The sequence below is a fragment of the Patiria miniata genome, unplaced genomic scaffold (genome assembly GCF_015706575.1).
Source record: "Patiria miniata isolate m_02_andy unplaced genomic scaffold, ASM1570657v1 HiC_scaffold_29, whole genome shotgun sequence".
Taxonomy (NCBI): domain Eukaryota; kingdom Metazoa; phylum Echinodermata; class Asteroidea; order Valvatida; family Asterinidae; genus Patiria; species Patiria miniata.
In genome coordinates, this window is record NW_024037068.1 from 24,469,371 (window position 1) to 24,490,295 (window position 20,925).

The following is a 20,925-nucleotide window of genomic DNA, read 5'->3' on the forward strand; positions in this document are numbered from 1 at the left end:
ACAGTAACTGAACGTTTTGATGATTACACTCTTCCATGTCGATTTAGACACTCCATTCCTCTTTCCTGTAATCCTATGGGCTCGGTGCACAGGTGCCCCCTGAACGGTTACAAAGGGAGTGTTGGGTCAGACCACTGGGAGAGACATTTGAAGGCACTGCTGATGGCGCCTGACGCTAACGTGAAGATGCTACGGGTTTGCGAACATTCAGAATCAAATATGTTGTGTGTGCTTTCCACCCTACACGCGCAAACACCCAAGTGTGTATTTGCCTGCAATGGGGGACCCCCTATTGTCCCCCTTTTGTTAGCATGTGTTTTGTACACATCGCCAAATTGGGGACCCTTCGGGAATTGGGGACCCTATTGTCCTCTTTTGTTAAACGTCCCCTATTGAATGCAGAAACAAACTTCAGTACATGCACATGACGCGTCCATCCCTTTGGAGCTCTCGAAAATGGTCACAAAAGGCAATCCACTGAGCAAGAGATCCATATTGAATATTAACGAATACATGACTAACCTTGGCCTCCAGGCTGAGCAGTTCACTCCTCTCTCTGGTGTACTCCAGGGCCGAATGGTCCTCGTCCAGGTTCTCCATGCGTGTCAGGAGCTGGTCCTTCAGTTCAGCCTGGAGACGAGACTTGGCTTGCCGGTAGCGCATCACGACGGCTGACTCTGCATCGGGATTCAGAGCATCCTAAAAAAACAATAAACACCAAGAAAACAAAAATCAAAACAAGAGCAAGGGTGAGTTTTGTAAAGAAAATTAGTGTCAGGATGATGCAAATTTAAACATTTTGTAAGGTCTTGGATGAAAACTTAGTATATTTAGCATGTACACATTATGTTGATGTCACGCAAATCCATAAATTGAAGAACAAAGTTGTCAACAATCAGATTTAAAAGAGATGTTTCGATGAAAACAAATTGAGACTGTGTCAGACTTTAGACTAGATTTGACTTCGAAACTAGTTTGGAGGTTCAGGCTTAAAATATCTTTAAAACAGCAACATGAGTGTCCCAATCAGTTTTCAGAGAGCTTTTTAAAATAACTTTTTCATCAAAGTTTGGAGGCTGACTAGTTTGGGTAAGAGTTGTTTTACACGTCCACACATCTGGCCACTTTTTTGTGGGGATACCATAGTATGGTAATTCAATTCCGAGTTTTTCGGTATTTCGGTATTTTAACAACATCATACGGCATTGTTCGGTATAAAAAATTAATCATCACATAACAGTATTATCGGAAAATTGTCCAAGCCTACATGTAAGTCTTAGGAATATAAGCAGGGATACCAATGATGAAACACATTGAACAGCCATACTATCTTTTTCTTCAAAACTCTAGATCACTGCGACAAAGCTAGCCATCCACATTCGACTGTCCTCACCTCCAATTCTGCCAGTCGTTCCTTGTACTTGTCCTCCTCCGACTGCAGACGGTTGTAGATCTTGCGCACCGTGTCTACGAACTTCTGGTGGGAGGCGTGGTGGCGCTCTTCACACGACTTCTCAATGTCATCTCCTAGAAAAACATTCAAAAATCAACAGTGCAAAATTAGAGATTACTTACCAAGAAAAAATTGACTCTTAATGGTTACTCTTCAGAAGTTTTGAAATGCAAAAATTTAAATTAAAATACAATTTTTTAGTCTCCCAATTTGTCAATTCTTTGTGCAACTCATACATGCAGGTTTTCTTCAGTTGACTTTTTTGTTGTTGCTTACCACGCATGTAATGTAGAAATGGAGATTGTAAATGCAGAATTAGTAAGCGGTTGTTTGATATGTTTTCTGCTTACCTTGAGTGAGTATTCCCATGACGTGCAGGGGCAGGACGTTGTTCAGTTCTTCTGTGGCCTCTACGCGTCTCGTCCCCTCTCGCTTGTTGGAGTCCTCCAGAGATTTGGCCGCATCGCTAAATGAATCAAGAGCTTCCTCAACCTGAATGACAAACAAAAAAGCCAAATGAAAGACCATACTTAGAAAGTCATACAAAATAAACAATTATAAACACAGATAAGTCCTACAATGTGGGACTGCATACATGTAGGTTTCAGACCGGTAAATACGCCCAAACTGCCTACTTCAGTCAAATCACGATTTGTATACTGTCGATTTTTCTCTTAGCAGAGACTTTTGAGGGCTGGTAAAAATGAAGGGTCACAGCTCTGCACTGGTCCTTGTACTTGTATTTCTGAAAATGTGGCATGACACTGGACCTAAAAGTCAAGGTCACACGTTGAAGTAACATGTTTTTCACTTCACACTTTTTTTTGAGAATTTTTCTACAATACAAAGGACGGAAAAACCAACAGACTATAAACATACCTTGCTGACGTCAACATTCTCCATGTCCAGCAGCAGCTGATTGGCCAGTCGGGATTCCTGGGCCGTTAGCTCCTCCTCCCGTTGCCGCTGGCGACGCCAGAAGCCCCGCCTAGCAACAATTTCATCCTCCAGCATGGCAACCTGTTGCGGTAGAAACGGTCAATGATATCCGTATGAAAACTTGAAGAAAATTCCTGACTGGGCAATATACTGTCACAATTAAAAACAAAACATTCACAACAATAAAAAAATAAAAATAAAAATGAGACATACCGCTCCCAGCGGTGGTTTCTTCTTCTTGTCAGCGGAGACGGTTACCGGGACGACAGTCTCCGTCTCAGGGTTGATGCGCACCCCGGTGATGGGGCTCAGGTCACCGGTGACGGTATCTACAGCTTGCCGGCCAATCATGATGGGAACCAGTCCTGGTAGTGACAAGATCAGAAAATGAATTCAATTATCTAGATACACCACTGAATACTGACTGAAGATGGATTTTCAGAAAATATTGCGTACCGAGTGTATGGGAACAGCAATATGCATTTAAACAGTGAACAGCAATATGCATTTGAAGTCGAAACGAGTTGAACTGGTTTCGACTGGAATTTTCATTGGGGACCCTTTTACTTTGTACCGGCAGTGGTGGGTATGGTGGGTACCGTGGGTACCAGTTAATTCCTTACCGTCTCCATCAGGATCTTCCATGGTTCCACCCAGCGGGATCAGTGATCCCGTCTTGGCGTTCCTCTCCACTCCCAGGATGGCCACCTCTTGACCGGAGCCACCGGGATCCGTCATCTTGGTGCCCACGAGGATGGGTAGAATCTGGCCGGTCGCCGTGTGCTCATACATGCCTTCAAAGGAAAAGAAAATATTGATTAAATTATGGCTTTGCTGTGGCAATTTTCCTTTTATTATCCTACTGTGCTCATAAATGCCTACAAAGATATTTTAAAACATGTCAAGCTTAGCCTAGTATCGGTTTGTGCCCAGTGTGCACAAAACTCTATTCCATTGGTTCAGAATGGCCACTCACTGGAAGTCTTTTTATGCATCTGTGTACACGATGGGCCGGATTTAGCCCATTCATTGGCGTTATGGGGTAATCCTGCAGTACTGCATAGCTCACAAGTGACAGTGACAGAGTCGGGAAGTCAGTCAGTAAGTCAGTCAGTATTGAGGTGCAATGAAGACTATAGGCTGGCCCTCTCTGGGACAACCTAAAGTAATTATGTGTAAGGTTGCAGTGTGTTTTTGTGACACTTGGGTTTAATTATCCCTGTGTGCTCATACATGCCAACATAGATATTAACTAAAATGAATTAAACGTACCAGTAGGTACCTCTTCTTGTAAAATTCTGCTTTTGGTTTATCACTGTAATATTTTGCTTGTTTTCGTGTGATGCAAAATGATCTGCAAAACTCTTTCCATATTATTCATTATTTTGATTTTGAAACATAATGTCCCTTAATGGCAAAATGTAAAAATGTATTATATTGTAACAACAGATACACAAATCTTAACTTAATGAAAGAACGCAAATTAAACAGGCCATAACTCCAGGTTCACCCCTCGGATCTACAGGGCTTTATGAGGTGTTACCTTCGAGTTTAACCTTGAGTTACCATTTGTTTAATTTGGCGTTTTCTCCTAATGCAATCCTTTGTAAGCTTTGTTTTCTCAAAATCATGATTTATTGCAGCGATGGTTTATCACTGTGCTCTTAATTAAAAATAAAGGTTATTAAAATTAAAATGGGCTAAACACAGACCTGGAGAGCCGCCACTGACAGCTAGAATGGAAGCGCGCTCCAGACGGCGCTGGATGTTGTGGATGGCTCGGATGTGATTACTACGGCAACGCAGCCTCGTTTTCACCAGCTCCTTGAGGGCGGTCTCCAGTTGGCTCTGTTCATGGCGGCAGTTCATTCCCTCGGGGCCTGTGAAGATGAGAACCAGTTGTTTTTCCATTTTGTTTTCTATTTTTATAGCATGTCATATGTTGCTTTTTGATTTAAATGAATAATCTGTTGGTTTCAACAATGCTGAACCTTCATTTCTTCTCATGGTTTTAATTACTGTTTTTATACCTAATATAGTAGTAATTATGAATTTTGCCATGAAGAGCAATCAGTCTCGATTACTAATTTCATATCTAGCATCAGATTACTAATCTTTACTTTCGAAAAAAAATAATCACAATAAAAAAAAAAACAGCCTTGCAAACTATTTTATTTGTGCAACCTGTCCAAATGCCTTTCAAAAATCAATTGTTTCAACCTTTGAATCGTTGTTTTGCTTACTTATTTCTTGTGTTTTTTATTATACGTTCTGCAACTTTTCATGATAAGAAGCTTTGATGCATTGTTCGGGTTAACTCCAAATATTACAAAATGCGGACAGACAAACTGTCCCATGATTGAAGCTTTAAAAAAATTGTGATTAAGACAAATTTCCTCCAACGTACCGACAGCAGCATCCAGATAGGCTTTGACGCACTCAAGTATACGGATCTCGCACGCCATCAGGTTGGCATCCAGCAATGTCTGATAGCCGCCACTAGAGGGCAGCACCTCGTCGTCGTGCAGACCCGCGCTGCGGATCAGCACCTGCAGGTTGCTGAGGGGCTCCAGGAAGCGGTCGCCGGTCACCATGGTGACGTAGGCATTGTGGGTACTGTTGGGCGGCTGCCGAGTGCCGCCAATTGGAATGGCGTCACCTGGTGGAGGAACACATTTTGATAAAGAGAGATTCAGTGTCATATATTTTATGCACAATGTACTTCTTGGATCAGAGTGACAGATTATGCTGAAGACAAAACTTTGCCGTAGTTCAATTTCCTAAAACAGGAGTCCCATCGAGATCTAAAAAATGAAAATTCCATGACGTTTCCATGACTTTTCTGGGATAAAATTATGCAAGGCATTCTATAACCAATTCCTAGCCTATTTGCAATATACTGGTCAGTCATCACACCATGGTAAGGGACACCACTCCCCTTCAGCTTTCCAGTAGGACACGAGAACACAAAGCATCAAAATGGTTCACTGAACATGCAACAAGTACAGCACAGTGCATGCATGCATACAAAGGAAGAACAGTGAACTGCAATGCAAACTGAAAGACTGCCATGCCAAACATTATGCATCATCACGCATGGGATGTGCTGGATTCCACGATTTTTCCATGACTTTTTTCTGGGATTATCAATTTCCCAAGAGTTTTCCAGCCTTTCCAGGTCAATTCCAGGATTTTCCAGGACTGAGGGAACCATGCTATAAGGACTTCAATGATTAATATTCAGATGTTTATCAGAACTTCGAAAGTCAGAAAAAAAAGATTAAAAGAGGAACTATACCAATAAATGATTTACCTGTCTCGGGGTCGATTGCCACACTCAATACCGGAACCGGCTGCTCGCTGCTGGGGTCAATCATGATGGCACCGATCTCAATAGGTACCGGCAGGCCCGTCACAGGGTCTGTGTGGGTCCCCGCCACGGGGTACGCCACCCCAGACTGCGGGTGGATGGTGACGGCCACGATGGGGCACTTGAGGCCCGTGTCCGGGTCCGAGACGGGGGCATTGAGTTTGAGATCGCCGGTACGGTCGGTTGCAGTCAGCTTGCTGGCGACGGGCAGGCCCGTGTTGGGGTCAGTAGGGAAAGGAATGTAGGGGATCAGGGGCTCGTCTGAGCGGAGCGAGTCACCTAGAAATATGAATTGAAGGACAGTCAGTCTATATTTGAGATGCAAAATCCCAATCCCAATCCCAAAGAGAGAATGAGTGCAACCCAGTCTTAATTAAACATGATAAAAATATAAATTTGAAATTAGCCAATAGAAAATGCCTAAAAGGGAAATAAAGCTAACCACAGATTTTATACCGTGAATGCACCAATTTTGTCTAAAGCTAATAATTATGCATGTAGCTTTTAGGTTATTGCTTATCTTCAGGTTTGTTGGCTTCAAATAACAAAGAATATCTCTATTCCCAAAGATAGGATGACAGTTCATCCCAGAATTCTAATTCTAAACAAGTCAGGTGTGTTTACAAACACAAATGCCCCGCAACCGTGACTGTTCCCATGACATAACACCACTCTTTTAACATCAACTTACATGTACCTTGGTCACATGGAACATTCATTGACAGCATTAGTGTCTTCTCTAGGTTTTATATGAATTAATCCCTAATCCCTATAATCTCAGAATAAATACAAGATTTCTATTGTTTAAGCCACTGTGAACTTGACCCTTGACCTTTTGGCCCCAAATTCAATAGGCTTCTTAGGATTACCAAGAACAATCCACAAACCAAATTTGAAGTTCATATGTTAAGTATTTCTCAAGTTATCGCGCTGACAAGATTTCTATTGTTTTAGCCACTGTGAACTTGACACTTGACCTTTTGACCCCAAATGCAATAGGCTTCTTAGGATTGCCAAGAACAATCCACAAACCAAATTTGAAGTTCACATGTAAAGTATTTCTCAAGTTATTGCGCTGACAAGATTTCTATTGTTTTAGCCACTGTGAACTTGACCTTTGGCCTTTTGGCCCCAAATGCAAAAGGCTTCTTAGGATTGCCAAAAACAATCCACAAACCAAATTTGAAGTTCACATGTAAAGTATTTCTCAAGTTATCGCGCTGACAAGATTTCTATTGTTTTAGCCACTGTGAACTTGACCTTTGGCCTTTTGGCCCCAAATGCGAAAGGCTTCTTAGGATTACCAAGAACAATCCACAAACCAAATTTGAAGTTCATATGTTAAGTATTTCTCAAGTTATCGCGCTGACAAGATTTCTATTGTTTTAGCCACTGTGAACTTGACCTTTGGCCTTTTGGCCCCAAATGCGAAAGGCTTCTTAGGATTACCAAGAACAATCCACAAACCAAATTTGAAGTTCATATGTTAAGTATTTCTCAAGTTATCGCGCTGACAAGATTTGTCCGGACACACACACCCACACACACATACTTGTTTCACATGACTAGTGTGGACTTTCCATTGCTTTCGTGTAGTTAAGAAAAACCAGTGAAAAAAATCATTTTTCTCAAACTGTGAAAACTCTTTCAACCCAATTTTTTTTCTATGATTCCCTTTAGTGTTTCTCTTCATTCTGCTACAGATAAACCTAACCCAAAAATGCCTCTAAACCTGTTTTCCAGAAATGGGGAAACACTGTGTGGACGTGGGGTAAGTCCACACAACGTCGGTGCTACCTACATTATGTGGACGTCTTTTGTTCGGAAGTCCACACTGCGTATGTAAGACAAACTCACCCACCCACCCACACACACACCCACACACCCACCCACCCACCCACCCACCCACCCACGGAAGGACAAGGCGGAAACAGTATGCCCCTTCGGCTTCGCCGCGGGGCATAAAAACACAGGTACCTTTTTCTACTACTGTAGTCTTGCGGGAAAAAGGAGCTAGTAAAAAGGCTTGCTTAAAGACACAATGACAAAGCATATGACTAACCACAGGATTTAAACTCCTGATCCTTAGATGCATATGTAGCAAGATATGTGACAGAGGGCCCCCCCCCCCTCTTTTGTGTTTGCCATTGGTTACCAGAATCTTAGGAATTCTTTTGAGATATCTTGGGGGAGGGGGCATCACTTTGTCACAAATTGTGCTGGGTATACTCAGATGATACGTTTTGGAAAGACAACAATCTGAAATCTTACCGACTGAGGAGTCGACGGTGTAGACAAGTCTGGAGGTCACGGGGTCATACCCAACATTCCCCTGGATTGGCAGGGCGTTACCGGTCTGAGGATGGACGAAATAATCTGGAGGGATGTTCTTGACTTTACCGTTGGCCAATAGCATGCGAGCATCGCTGTTTGGTACGATAAGACCCGTCGTCGTGTTCTGGTGAACAAGGTCCGTGCGCTGTATACTCCCATCGGGACCTTTTAATGAGAAATTATTAGCAGAGAGATTGAAACAGAAGAAAAAAATGAAAAACATTTCCTGTGGTAGATATTTCATCTTTAAAATCCCAAATTTCCATATCCACAGGAAAATTGTATCCTTTAATGTTACAGTGTCAAGTGTTGTTCGGAAGACAATTTTTTAAATAATACTGATTTGCACAAATATTTGATTAGACCAAACCTGTCTGTTCAGCAAAAAAAAAATTAAATAAAATTAAAAAAAATAAAGGCCACCAACCGAAACAAACTCATTTATCTGGATTTTGGCAAATTGTTGCTTAGAGAAAATAACATTTGCTAGGCAAAGTTTCATGCTTAGTACCACTGTGAAATTGAAATGGTGGAGTAACCTCTGCTGCGTGAACATTCTCGTTTTCAGCCCCAAAAGTGTTAAAATTTACATTGAGAGCAATTTCAGCGTTATGAAAGGAAGTGTAATGCTTGTGACAGAATATATCATAAATGATTCAGAGAAATGATCCAAAACTCCAAGTCTGTAATCAATGAGTGTCTCTAGATGATGGATGAATAAGATTTGAAAAATAATTTCAGGTTTATTCACTGAGCTCTTAAAAGTTCTCACTCAGTCATGGACATATACCGTAACCCAAAAATGTCCCTCAATGAGAAATTAAAAAAATGTTTACAGACCGGGTTGGTCTAAAACATACAAATCACAAAAGTGAGAGGATGTTTATGTTGATCCAATGACGATTTTTTTTCAGAGGTAAAGAAAATTCATATTAGGATTAAAACATCAGGCCCTCAAACCTAAAATCAAAATTGCGTCCGCTTTTCGGTTTTTTTTTTAAGTTTGTTGAAACTGCATAAGCTTTAACAAATTACAAAAGTTCAGCGGCTTTTACCGAATAGCTCTTCCTTGGGTACAGGTGTATTAGTGTCAGGTGCAACAAGGGGAGCGCCGATGCCCTGGCCTAGCACACCCCAAGCACCGATACGCTGGGCCTCTGCCGATACCTCACTGGACATGCGGCCTAGCAGGGCTCCAACTCGACGGATCACACTGCAAAAAAAATAGAAAAGAAAAAGATTTTACTGCATTTATTATTACGGAACTTTGTCTTTGAACAGCACTTGAGAAACAATGGGTGTCACTTATTTTCTCATTTTGTAAGGGAATCTTTTTTAACCTGCAATTTGATATACTGGTACAATCAATTAAAACAAACTTCCCAATGATATCAGAATTTCAACTACACTTAACATATTTAAAACTAACATTCAAATGTACCTGTACAACTGCTCTTTGTAAAATACTTATCTGTATTACCTTACTGAGTTTGTTTAATCCTCATAAAATGTATGTATAGTGCCCTATTTAGGCTCACAAAAATTCAAGGGGTTTTTGTTTGATTTTTCATGATTCAGTTTTTTCTAGCTGTCCATTCGTCCGTTTTGTCTTGCATGGCATCCCCAGCTCAAGTAACCGCTTCCCGAGACATTAGTCTCATTTTGAAAGGGGAGGATATATCAGAGACATAGTCTGTGAAACCCTCACACGTGGAAAATGTTAGATTTGAGAAAGTGTAACATAGGTCCGTTTTTCTGTACTGGAGCCACTTCAATTGTGATGCGATCAAGCTTAATGAGTTGTTTGTGGGCAATTCTGATTTTAAGATGCAGCCCAAAATAGTTCAGTATGGGTGGAAATTTCAAAATTGACTTGTTTTTGTAAAATCGGAAGGCTACATATGTCCTCTTTCATGTTAACTATTTTTTTCTGAGAAAATCCACGATGAAGTACATGTAGTTAAACTGTGACATTTTTGATAAAGAGTTAATATTCAATAACCTAAAATAAAGCATGTTTATTGTTGCTTAATAAAAGCTTCAATTTTGAATAATTAATTTCTGTTTGATTTTTCTGGTTTCTTCTTTCTGATCTGGCTGTGTTCTTAGTTCCACAATTTCTGAACGGAAAGTGGTATTCACATGGGGTTTCCACCAAATAGAAGCCAACAGATAACTTCATTCAAATATGTAGATAACCAACATTTGATATGGGCCGACAAGAGACTCATTCAGCTAGATTGCATCACAATTTAAGACGTTTTGAAGGACTCACTGTTTCTGTGTGGTGTTGTCAAATTCTTGCTCCAAGCTCTTCTTTCCGCTGGTCGTGCTCTCTGAGTAATCATGCAGGGTGCGGACCGCTTCACGCAGAGCTGATAGGTATGACACCTAAAGAGGAAGACAACAAAAATATGGATAAAAACATCAAAACCCCTGATATTACTGTGTACTCAAAATAGCAAGAGGATGCAATTTTATTCACACTGATAAAACAAGTATTTTTTTTTTACTCTTGATATGAAAAAGAAGCAATGGACTGTTCTGGATTCGACACAAGCTCCGCCCCCCTTTGAGCTGTGATCTGATTAGTCAATGTGGGCTGTTTGATTGAAAGTCTTGAACAGCCCTGTGTTCTGTTCATTCGCAATATCTAGTTTTTTCCCAATCTTTTTTTCTTCTATCCCAAATCCAAAAGGTGATTAGTGTGGATACTAGCCTGGTGCTCTTCTCTATTCTTCTCATCTTCCTCTTTGATCTCCAGCTGTCGCTTCAAGATGGCTTCGAAGCGGAAACCTAGCTCCTTACGCCGCTCCAACTCCATCTCGAGCTGAAAAACCAGATGCAAACAAATAACATCATAAAAACTGTCTGCCTTTCTTCAGATTTAACACAGAAAATTGTCACTCTTGCCCCGCGACTGCCGGAGCTGTTGCAGTCAACATAATCTGGAAGTTTTTAAAGCGCCCACAAGAACCTGTGTCTGGCAGTTGCTGAGTAAAGTGCAGTGTTATGGCAAAAACAACAAAAACAACAGAGAACAATGACTGAAGAGTGATTTAAATATACATGTATGACCATTTGCAAAATGGCACTGGCACTTGACTATGCATCCCTCTAATGACAGTATCTCAAATTATCTATGTTTTCGAATCAAGGTAAAGTGCTGAAGCTTAGCAGTCTGAGTCAGTCTCTGTAGATCCATCACATACAATGTAATAAAAAGCAATACAATGTAATACAATGTCATACAATACAAAGTCATAAAAAATGTACTACATGTAATAAAATGTAATACATGTGTTAATACGTTCATATAAACTGTGAGCTGCATGTGTGGTACCCCACCTCTTCATTCTTGCGCTCATATGCTTCCAGGTCTCCTTCTGTTGCGAGGGCACTGCGTCCCTTCAGGTTCATCTTGGCTACCCACAATCCTTTGAGGTTCTCGGCCTGGTTGGACAGCTTCTGGTACAGAGCCTTGGCCTGTCAAAACGTAATACATAAAAACAACTTCCAGTTACGGTACAGTTTCAGAACAAAATCCAAGTAAAATTTGGTTCAGTTAGTTAGTCGATCGGTTGGGTCCAGCAAAAAATGACTCCAGTTTCTGAACCGTACCTCTTCTTTTTGTCGTCCGAGCTCTGAGGTCACATGACGAGACTGTTGAGCGAGATGCCCGTAGAAGTCGGCCGTGCTGAAGGCCTCAAAATCAACCTGCTTGTCATAGTCCCAATACTCATCACCTTTCAGTTCAATAGAATCTGAAATGGGGAAAAAGAAATTGATATTGAACCTGAAATCATAGGAATAGTGAGGTGGCATGAAGTTTACCTGCACACGGCCAGCAGCAACACCAGGATCTACAGGCCTTTATCATGCTGCCACCATTTCAGTCATGTTCCCTGTATCCAATAACAGTACTGAATGATAATATTATTTGTGCAAAAAGGAACCAGACTATTTCCCTTCCAGCCTCGCTTTGGTTACGTTGATTTGAATGCGAACAAAATCAAGATGGCCGTAGCATGATAAGGCCAAAAAAAAAGTCTCGGGTTTCTGGTATGGAGCTTGCCCCAAAAGTGGTGCAGCGATGCTGCTTTTTTTTTTTTTTTTTTTTTTTTTTGCTTCAAATGTCGGCTGATGACTGCAAATGGTGCCCGACTAAATTTAGTGCAAAATATATGGGAGTCCAGAGAGGCCACATAAAGCTTATACTCGATCGTAACCGCATCTAAAAACACGTTAAAATTGTGCAGCAGCAGGATTCCAGTCAAACCAGTGAGTTGGCAGTTTTTAGACATCATCTTACATTGAAAAAAAAAATTTCATTTTGCTGACGCGCATGGCTACAGCGACGCGCGCGCATACCAGAAACCGGAGACTTTTTTTTTGGCCTAATGGACTATAGGAAGTGACTTCTGCAGCTTCCATGAGCTCATGTGTTATACTGCTGAGCGATTCGCACGGAAACCCCGTAACTCAGAACATGGCCTATTTCTTCAGCCCTTTGCTGGGCTCAGACTGAAAGTCAAGCAAGCTTTTCTTGGCGGAAAACTGAGGCAACAAATGCACTATTTGGACAGTAAATGGAAGTCCTCAGAAAAAAAAAATAAAAGCTTTGGGTTGGCTGCAACCCGAGACGATGAGTTCAATGCTCCAGACCACAAGGCCACGGCACTCCAATGTTTGTTGACTGGACTGCTCATCTTTAACCAGTTCGCGCCGGATGAAGTGTATACACAAAAAGGTTTTGCAGTATTCGGAACAGATGACGAATAACCCCGCAGTGAGCGAGGCCGGAAATATCTGTAAGCGACCCGCTCGCAGCGAGTGAGGCCGGAAATATGAGTGTGCTGCCCAAGGGTGATGGCTTCAACCCGCCTGGCTTGAGGTTGAGTGAAAGAATATCACGCGCCACCTTCCGTTCTTGTCAAAATAATCCCAGCGCGTACTGGTTAATGAATCAGGCAAACTGTCCAACTCACCGTCAATGACGACCCCTCCCTCTGCCCCGTCCCCATGTTCAGCACGCCCCTCCAGCGCCCTGTGGTACTTCTTGACCGGATGCACTGCGGACCCCTTAGAAGCATAGTCATCAAAGTTGTGGTTCTGGATCAGGGCGCGGTACTTGGGCCGGATGTAGGAGACTTTGCCCCAGCCGTACTTGCGGAAGAGAATCTGTTCCAAGAGAGATTGTCAGAATATTGTTGTAAAATTAGACTGAATGAAGAAAATTAACACAGCCTCCCCCCAAAAAGGGGTTAGAAATAAAAAAGTATAAAAAAGGTACATGTATATAAGTATAAACACAGCTATTCATATGAGAATTTCAGGCTCTGGGCTGAATAATAAACTCAGTTTAAAGAGTATTTGTTAGGAATAACAGAGTATAAAATCCCAAATATCCATCTGACCAAAAGGTAAAAACAAAACACAAATAGAAAATCCACCTAAGGTCCCAAAATTGTCCACAATTTTCAAATTGTTTTTCTGAAAAATCGGGTCTGAAAATTAACAATGTCAAAAAAATATGTTAATCGCCCTTTGTATGGAAAGAAACCCCTCAATATCGGGAATGGGAAACGGCTCTCCTTGGTGTTAGCAAAATTTCCCGGGTACTGTAGCAGAAAGTTTGTGCTTACGATAAGTGTATTTCACCGGTTAGCATGGAATTTTGGCTGATGCACACATTCTTGTATCCCATAACGTAGGACGTTGTGCTTACAGAGATTAGAGCAGAATTGTGTCGCTAGTGCTGTTATTACAGGTTGATGATCATAAGAGCGAAATTGCGTATCAGCAGAGCCATCAAATTGAGCCCTGGCGTCGAAGGCCCATTGAAGGCCATCTTGCCTATTGTTCGTGCACAGAGCCCACTGAACTCACCAGGACCAGCACCAGCAGGATGGTGAGGATCAGGATGAGTCCGAGCACCAGACCGATGGTCAGCCAATCAGGAGCCAGCAGGATAGACTGGCCCACGGCGATGCCGTTCTGGACGATGTATCGTGGCGTGGCAGGGAAGAACGGTCCGTCCTCTGAACACTGTGCATTCTGGGCCATGACGCGCACATACTGAAAGGGAAAGTGGAGTAATTAAAAACAAATTGAAAAAGTCGTTAAAATTATCAGCATCTGTGGGAATTAAAAGCAAAAATAACAAAAGCTGATGGTTTACTTGATTTTTGTTTTAGACTACTTTGAAGTATTTACTTTGTCTACAATAGCCAATATTTTCTAACTATCATTTTACATCTCTGTTGCGTTGGTCAACAATTATCAGTATTTTTATGCGTCATAATGCTTTTTTTGAGAAATTATCTTTCAACTTATCAGATAAGCCATTTCACTTTATTCCTTAATTATATAATTGATTTTTTGAATCTCCAAAACAGGATTAGTCCTACCTGTTTCTCCCTATATTGCCCCTGCACTGAGTGGTTTATGAATTATCAGAGAATAAATACAATGTTATACAATGTATTACAATGTTATACAATGTAATAACGTTACACAATGTAATATACGTAATACAAGCGCTAATACAACAAATTATGAGCAAACAGCCATATGTATGCCTCAGCCACATATCTGACTTAGTGTTCTTTATACTCTTTCATGTGACACTTTGTTAAAAAAATAACAAAAACAACAAAAATCAAACAAACAAACAGGACAATTGCGTACCATCTTTCGCTCTGCGTTGCTGCTGAGAGAGAAGACGTACACGCCAGGATCCACAAAGCGATAGGTGAAGAGTGTGGTCGATGTTCCAATCTGAGTCTGCATCTCCTGCAACTCACGGAAACCACCATAGTCAAACTGCTCATTGGTGTTGTACAGGTTCTCTCTGAAACAACAAAGACCAACAACAAAAAATGTTGACATTCACAAGTCTAGCATTATCAGAGCAACATCGGGCAAGGACCATTACAGACCCAGTGGTTGCTTAGCGAAGCAACTCACGCCTACACACTAACAGCATCATCACATAAAGTTTTGATCCTGGCTCCCCGTTATGTATTATGATAGGAGCAGCTATTGATAACCAGCTATGGAACGGTGCCAAGGGCTCCTGTTCCAAATAGTCAACATGAGTAGTCCAACTATCCTGCGAGCGAGCAAAAGTAAATTATTTGACAGTGTTGTAGTACTGGTACTCAGTACTCGAGTATTACTCAAGTACTTGTCTTAGAGTACTCGTACTCGTACTTGAATGTCAAAGTACTCTCACTGGAAATTACGGTACTCGTACTCGGGCAGCAAAGTACTCGTACTCGACATGTCAAAATTGTACTCGATCATCAAAGTACTTGTACTCGAATAGCAGTACTTGAAAAAAAAAGTATAGCTTGACTTACTACTGCTTTATTTAATTGATACTTTCAGTTTGAAATGGTTGATTGGCTTGCGGAGAAATCAAAGTTTCCTGATTTTCCTCTGTACACGTCCGGACAAACACATTTAACGGTTAGCCGTGATTGGATCTGTATATTGGTCAGACTGGTTCTGGGCCAATTACACACAATGAACCATTTGCCACATGGCCATATTTGGAAAAATTGAACTCGTACTCCTATTACTCATACTCGTACTCGTACGTACAAACACTCGTACTTGGAGACCTGTACTTGTACTCAGAAGTACAAGTGCTCACACTTGTACTCGGTGTACTAAGTACTCATCAGTACTCGCTACGTGGAAAAAAATACTCGACTACAACACTGTTATTTGAGGTATGGTTAACCATAGTCCCTGCTGGAACTTGCACACATTTGATGTAAATTTTCACCTGTGCTCTCTATGAAATGAATGGGGTGAAATTCTTTTAAGAGTGCGTGTCCATGTGTTTGACATGTGAGGGCATTGTTGCTGTAATTTTTTTTTTTTTGAAAAATTTCTGTACTAAATGATGATTCTAAAATGTAGGTCATATTATAGTTTTGACCACTTTTCCACAGATTTTTAATATCAATAAAAAGGAGGAACACACACACAAAAACAACCTGACCTAAACGAAAACCAAAAAAACTCTCAGACTGAAGCTAAATTGCGTCAGGTGAGATCTCTGTTTTGCTCATAAATATGGAACAAATCATTAGCATACAATTATAAAGGCTCTGTAATACCAACAGAAACGGATTTTTTTACGATTGAGATTGAAGCATTGAAGCTAAATCAAACATACAATATGTACATTATTGGCTACTCAGAATTTGATAAATACATACATATCGTCGGGTGCACCACGAAATGACATATCATCTATGAACTTTGTGCACACGATATGCCACATCGTGGTGCGACCGACGATATGTATGTATACTAACTAAGTCAATCTTTATTCTCCCAAACTCACCTGTCGTAGACGGGATAGTTTTCGTTGTCCACGTAGAACATCATGGTCTCACCGTACTTCAAGCACACCGTCGGGTCAGAAATACCTGTAAAGGTGGACCCTGGAACCCCCGAGCTGGACAAGAGGCGACGGCTGCCACCTCGTGTCATCGTTGAGTTGTCAAAGACGGACAGTAGACGGCGACGCGAGACCGTGTACGTGGAGGAACCATTGACGGTGGTGGCGTTGTTCAGGCCCTTGGCGTTTTGTACGATCAGGCTCTCTACCTGCTCCGGGGCTGGGTCGTAAACGCCTAGCATCCCTTGACCTGTGATAAAGTTACATTAGTGTATGGATTAATAAATCATTCAATGGGCTCTATGCATTCTTTTGACGTTAAGAAAGGGAGAGTTGGGGGAGACCCCTAGCCGGTTTTAAACTTTATTGTTTAAAACCGGCCAAGCACGTTTTTATTCCATTATTATACGTGAGTTGCATCCAAAAACTTGGCTAGGGAAACCATCCGCTTCGTTCACAAGTACCCCCACAAGAACAGTTGGGGATGACTGACCGATGCCATCTTGCCTGACTGCAATTCATTTACCGCGAAGTGCGGCCACTGCGTGTACATAGTACAAATCCCCTAGTGTGCGTGCGTCACACACAAGGAAGGGTGCGCGTCAACCAGTGAAATGTCCCGCCCATGGGACGTCGTTGCTAGGTAATAGGGCGCCCTCTTTCTTCGGCGCACGGAGCTCATAATCCACTTTCTATATGTGTGTTATTGCCCGCAATATCAAGTAACTCTGACGCAGGCCGAGGTAAAAGAAAGAATTGACTGGAGCGGGTTTTGAACATGTAATATCTGGAACACTGCAATTCCATCCTAGTGCTCTACTGGTATCTACTGATACAACAACGGTTAAAAATGGCCTTCAACAAAAGTGTGGCATTTGACAAACACACAAAACCACACACGTTTTTCATCATCTCCCCAAGACCTCTAACATTTGTTGAATGTTTGAATAAACAATTTTAGAAAAATATTCGGAAATTCAGTTGATGATTGGATTTCAGTTGATGATCGACTATTCAAATATTCAACATACATGTATTTGGCCAAGGGCCTTATGATTAGAACGTATCGGAAAAGCATTCAAAATTTTTTAAAGGTCACCGAAGCGCCCAACCAAAAACTATAAACAAAAAGGGGGGCGGGGGAAAGCTAGATCCGTCCCTGTGAAGCTCTTCAATTACAAAACAAATGACATGAATTAAGCATGGCAGTAAAAAAAAACTGTGTAAAGAGCAAGTTACATACATCAGTTTTAAGAAGCTAGACTTACCGCTGGCCTCAGTGATGTGAATGACCTGCTTGCTACCATCCAAAGCCTCACACTGATCAGCTGAGATGGCATTGCGTGCGTTGATCACCTTGGTGAGACTGGTCAGAGGAATCTTGGTCTGGAGAACAAGACACATAGGCAAGAGATGTGAGGGTCTGATCGTTTGACGTCTAAGTACCACATGACCATCCGGTTTCCCAGTGATCTTCCACCATTGCAGTAGGCAAGCGTTTGGTTAGCAACCACGTTGTACATTGTTAATTAGAGAATAGGATTATTAACATGTAAAATAACCACAAATTCTTTATCAAATGACCTGTACCGTGAATGGTTGTCATAATCGTGTCTACCCAGCAATGGGTGTTGGCTCCGCGCCTTTTTTTATATACTTCTTTTTCTGGTTTGCTTAAAAATTCAGATTGCAGCCAAAGGCTGAACTACGTGAAATTTACAATACAAAAACAAGAAACAACAACTATATATAAATATATTATTTAAAAAAAGAAAGAAACTTGGTCATTAAAAGCATTGTTTTTGCCATCCATCACAGCTTTGAAGGCTTGCCTACTAACTACTGCATGGTGTTATATGATCTTTACCTACTACAATGGCGACTGTGTCTTTCCGCCCCCCGGATGTAGGCCGGGTCATGTGGGACACTGAGAGCTCTTTAACAAAAGTTTTATTAGGGTTCCCACAGAAATATTAAAATTCCCTGGACAAAATTAGGACTTTCCATGACTAATTGCTGCTCTTGTTTATTTTTCCATCTTTAAGAGCTTATTTACAAAACACTGGCCAGACATCACACTGAAAACAAAAGGTTTCTGCACTGGCATCGTCATCAACAATATGGCCTCCCCCTCCAATAACAGTACGTGCAATTATCGGAATGCGATTTGTGAATTCAATGTTGAATTTTAACCTGAATATGAACACAGTGAAATGACAGCACCACACCTGTTGAAGGTATGATTTGGTTAACATGAATTTGACTACTGAGAAACAGGAGCAATTCAAAAGTACAGAGCAGCATCACAGGATTGGCTCTGGAGAGGCCATACTTTTAAAAAGCATGATGGGGGAAAGTTGATAATAATGAAAATTGCCTTCGTTTTTAAAAAAAAATCAAAAATAACTCACCTGTTCTCCACTGGGGTACTCGATGCACACGATAGGTGGGTCGTCGCACACCAGGCTGATACGGTTGCGTTGGCTAAGGCGACACTCTAGGTCACAGATCTCCTGGAGGTCGTCAACCTTACAAACGCAGAGCGAGAGCGTCACGTCGTAACCAAGGTAGACTTCCGCAGATGGACAACCGCCCTGAGTAAGTAAAAAAGGACAAAATTAAGTTAAGGAGATTGTTCCACTTTGATTTATTCCATTTATAGTTTTTCAATCGTCCATATATTTCATTGTTGAAACTAAGTAAACTCTCTCAGGAATTACCATGGCCCATCGGACTCGTACTCATAGAAAGGTATTCGACTACAACAACTGACAGGTCACATCTCTCAAAATGCCAGCATTACCTTTGGACTCTTTGCACAAGGACAACTCAACAGTGAAAAAGACAGAACAATTCACATTTAGACACCATTGTCATCGTTTTTGTCTATGCTATTTCAGATGGAATTTCTTACAAAACAGCTACACATTCTTTTTGGGTACTTCAAATGAAAAGTACACACATTAATGCATGCATGTAACAATAACATGTAGAACAGGTCACATGAGATATTATTTGTCACCTTCAGTTCCAAACTGTGGTTCTACTGTTTTTGTGTGTGTTTATTTGGTGTTTTCTGTTACCCCTGTTTTGCAGTATTCTTCCCATCCAGCGGCGTCTAGGCACGTTCCATTCTGGTTGCGGGACGTTCCCTCTATGCAGATGTCGTACACCTCCTCCACGCAATCCTGCTCCCGTCCGACGAGAGTCTGGTAGCCCTGCTTGCACAGGCACTTACGGTCACTTGGCTGTTGACATAGGGGAGACAGGGTACCAGACATTAGGATTTCATTCAAATTAGGTTTTGCCCTTCACCGACGTTTAAACACTGTATACTCAGTGTTTAAACGTCGTCGGTGAAGGGCAAAACCTAATTAGGATTTCATTGTTAACCTTTTAGAGACTGTAGTGCACGAAAGCGAAATTCCCTATGTTTTTGACTGTGTGTTTTTAAGATACACATAAAATGTTGAAGGTTTCTAAGTTTTCATCATATAGTTCAAGTTTAGTACCCATTGGCACCTGTACTGCAATGTATTAAGTTTTATTACAGTGTATTCCATTACATTTCATTGTATTTATTGTCTGAAGAATTCTTAAATCCATTAAGTGTAAGGGGACTTTGGCACTACAGTGAGTAACAGGCAGGGAGGTTTGGGACGATACAGGGACTAAAGGCCGTTTCATACTTCATGCGAATGCAATGTGAATTTGACGTCACTAAGCGTTTGCTGCAAAATTCGCCAGAGTTGAAATGTGTTCAAATTCGCAGTGCCAAAAACTTGTCCTGACAAAATCTGCATTTGCATTCACTTTCGCACCGAGTATAAACTGGCCCAAGATCTTTCAAAACAGGTAAGCTTGATCACATCACATATTATTAACTCTCCCCAACACAAACCTACCTGGAATTGTTTGCCTGCGCCGGTGCATATGCACTGATCCTGTCCCATCTCAGGCTGGTAGGCTTCAGCACCGCAGTGGAAGCAGCCGTCTTGTCCTTCCAGATGATTGAAGTGATCCACTGGGCAGGCCAGACAGTCCGACAGGGACATGCCAAACTGTGCGTCGTTGTAGGTGCCGATGGGGCAGGCAATCTCGATGGCTGATCCTTCTGGGCAGTAGTAGCCTAGATGGACATAGAATAGCAATCCTATCAGTGCTAGAAAAATGTCTAAATTCTTTTCTTTTTTTTGCAAACCGACACTCTGAGCTCAGATTTTAAACTTGAAAAAAAAATAGTTCATTAAATCAACTTAATTACTCACTAAAATTTGTCTAGCAAATGACATTTGACAATTGCAACATGGTTTTATGAAAAGATCTTTTTTCAGTTATTAGCCAATAATGTTGAAATGAAGATTTGTAAATTTTATTATAATAGTGGTGTTCTCCAAATGTTTGTTTTGG

General features: G+C 41.3%; 1 protein-coding gene across 1 annotated transcript in view; it reads right to left on the bottom strand.

Moving 5' to 3' along the window:
- LOC119735298 overlaps positions 1–20,925 on the bottom strand; it is a 148,264-nt gene that overhangs the window by 20,599 nt on the left and 106,740 nt on the right. Inside the window, exons 110-132 of the mRNA XM_038208997.1 lie at positions 20,421–20,644; positions 19,599–19,763; positions 18,927–19,109; positions 17,784–17,901; positions 16,459–16,765; positions 14,787–14,949; positions 13,986–14,174; positions 13,085–13,277; positions 11,718–11,860; positions 11,445–11,582; positions 10,816–10,926; positions 10,372–10,487; positions 9,152–9,309; positions 8,034–8,261; positions 5,706–6,041; positions 4,800–5,051; positions 4,105–4,272; positions 3,016–3,186; positions 2,606–2,757; positions 2,333–2,473; positions 1,804–1,945; positions 1,394–1,527; positions 523–699 (exon numbers count right to left, since the gene is read on the bottom strand). Of these exons, the coding sequence (XP_038064925.1) occupies positions 523–699; positions 1,394–1,527; positions 1,804–1,945; positions 2,333–2,473; positions 2,606–2,757; positions 3,016–3,186; positions 4,105–4,272; positions 4,800–5,051; positions 5,706–6,041; positions 8,034–8,261; positions 9,152–9,309; positions 10,372–10,487; positions 10,816–10,926; positions 11,445–11,582; positions 11,718–11,860; positions 13,085–13,277; positions 13,986–14,174; positions 14,787–14,949; positions 16,459–16,765; positions 17,784–17,901; positions 18,927–19,109; positions 19,599–19,763; positions 20,421–20,644 (4,109 nt within the window). The remainder of the gene's footprint in view (positions 1–522; positions 700–1,393; positions 1,528–1,803; positions 1,946–2,332; positions 2,474–2,605; positions 2,758–3,015; positions 3,187–4,104; positions 4,273–4,799; positions 5,052–5,705; positions 6,042–8,033; positions 8,262–9,151; positions 9,310–10,371; positions 10,488–10,815; positions 10,927–11,444; positions 11,583–11,717; positions 11,861–13,084; positions 13,278–13,985; positions 14,175–14,786; positions 14,950–16,458; positions 16,766–17,783; positions 17,902–18,926; positions 19,110–19,598; positions 19,764–20,420; positions 20,645–20,925) is intronic.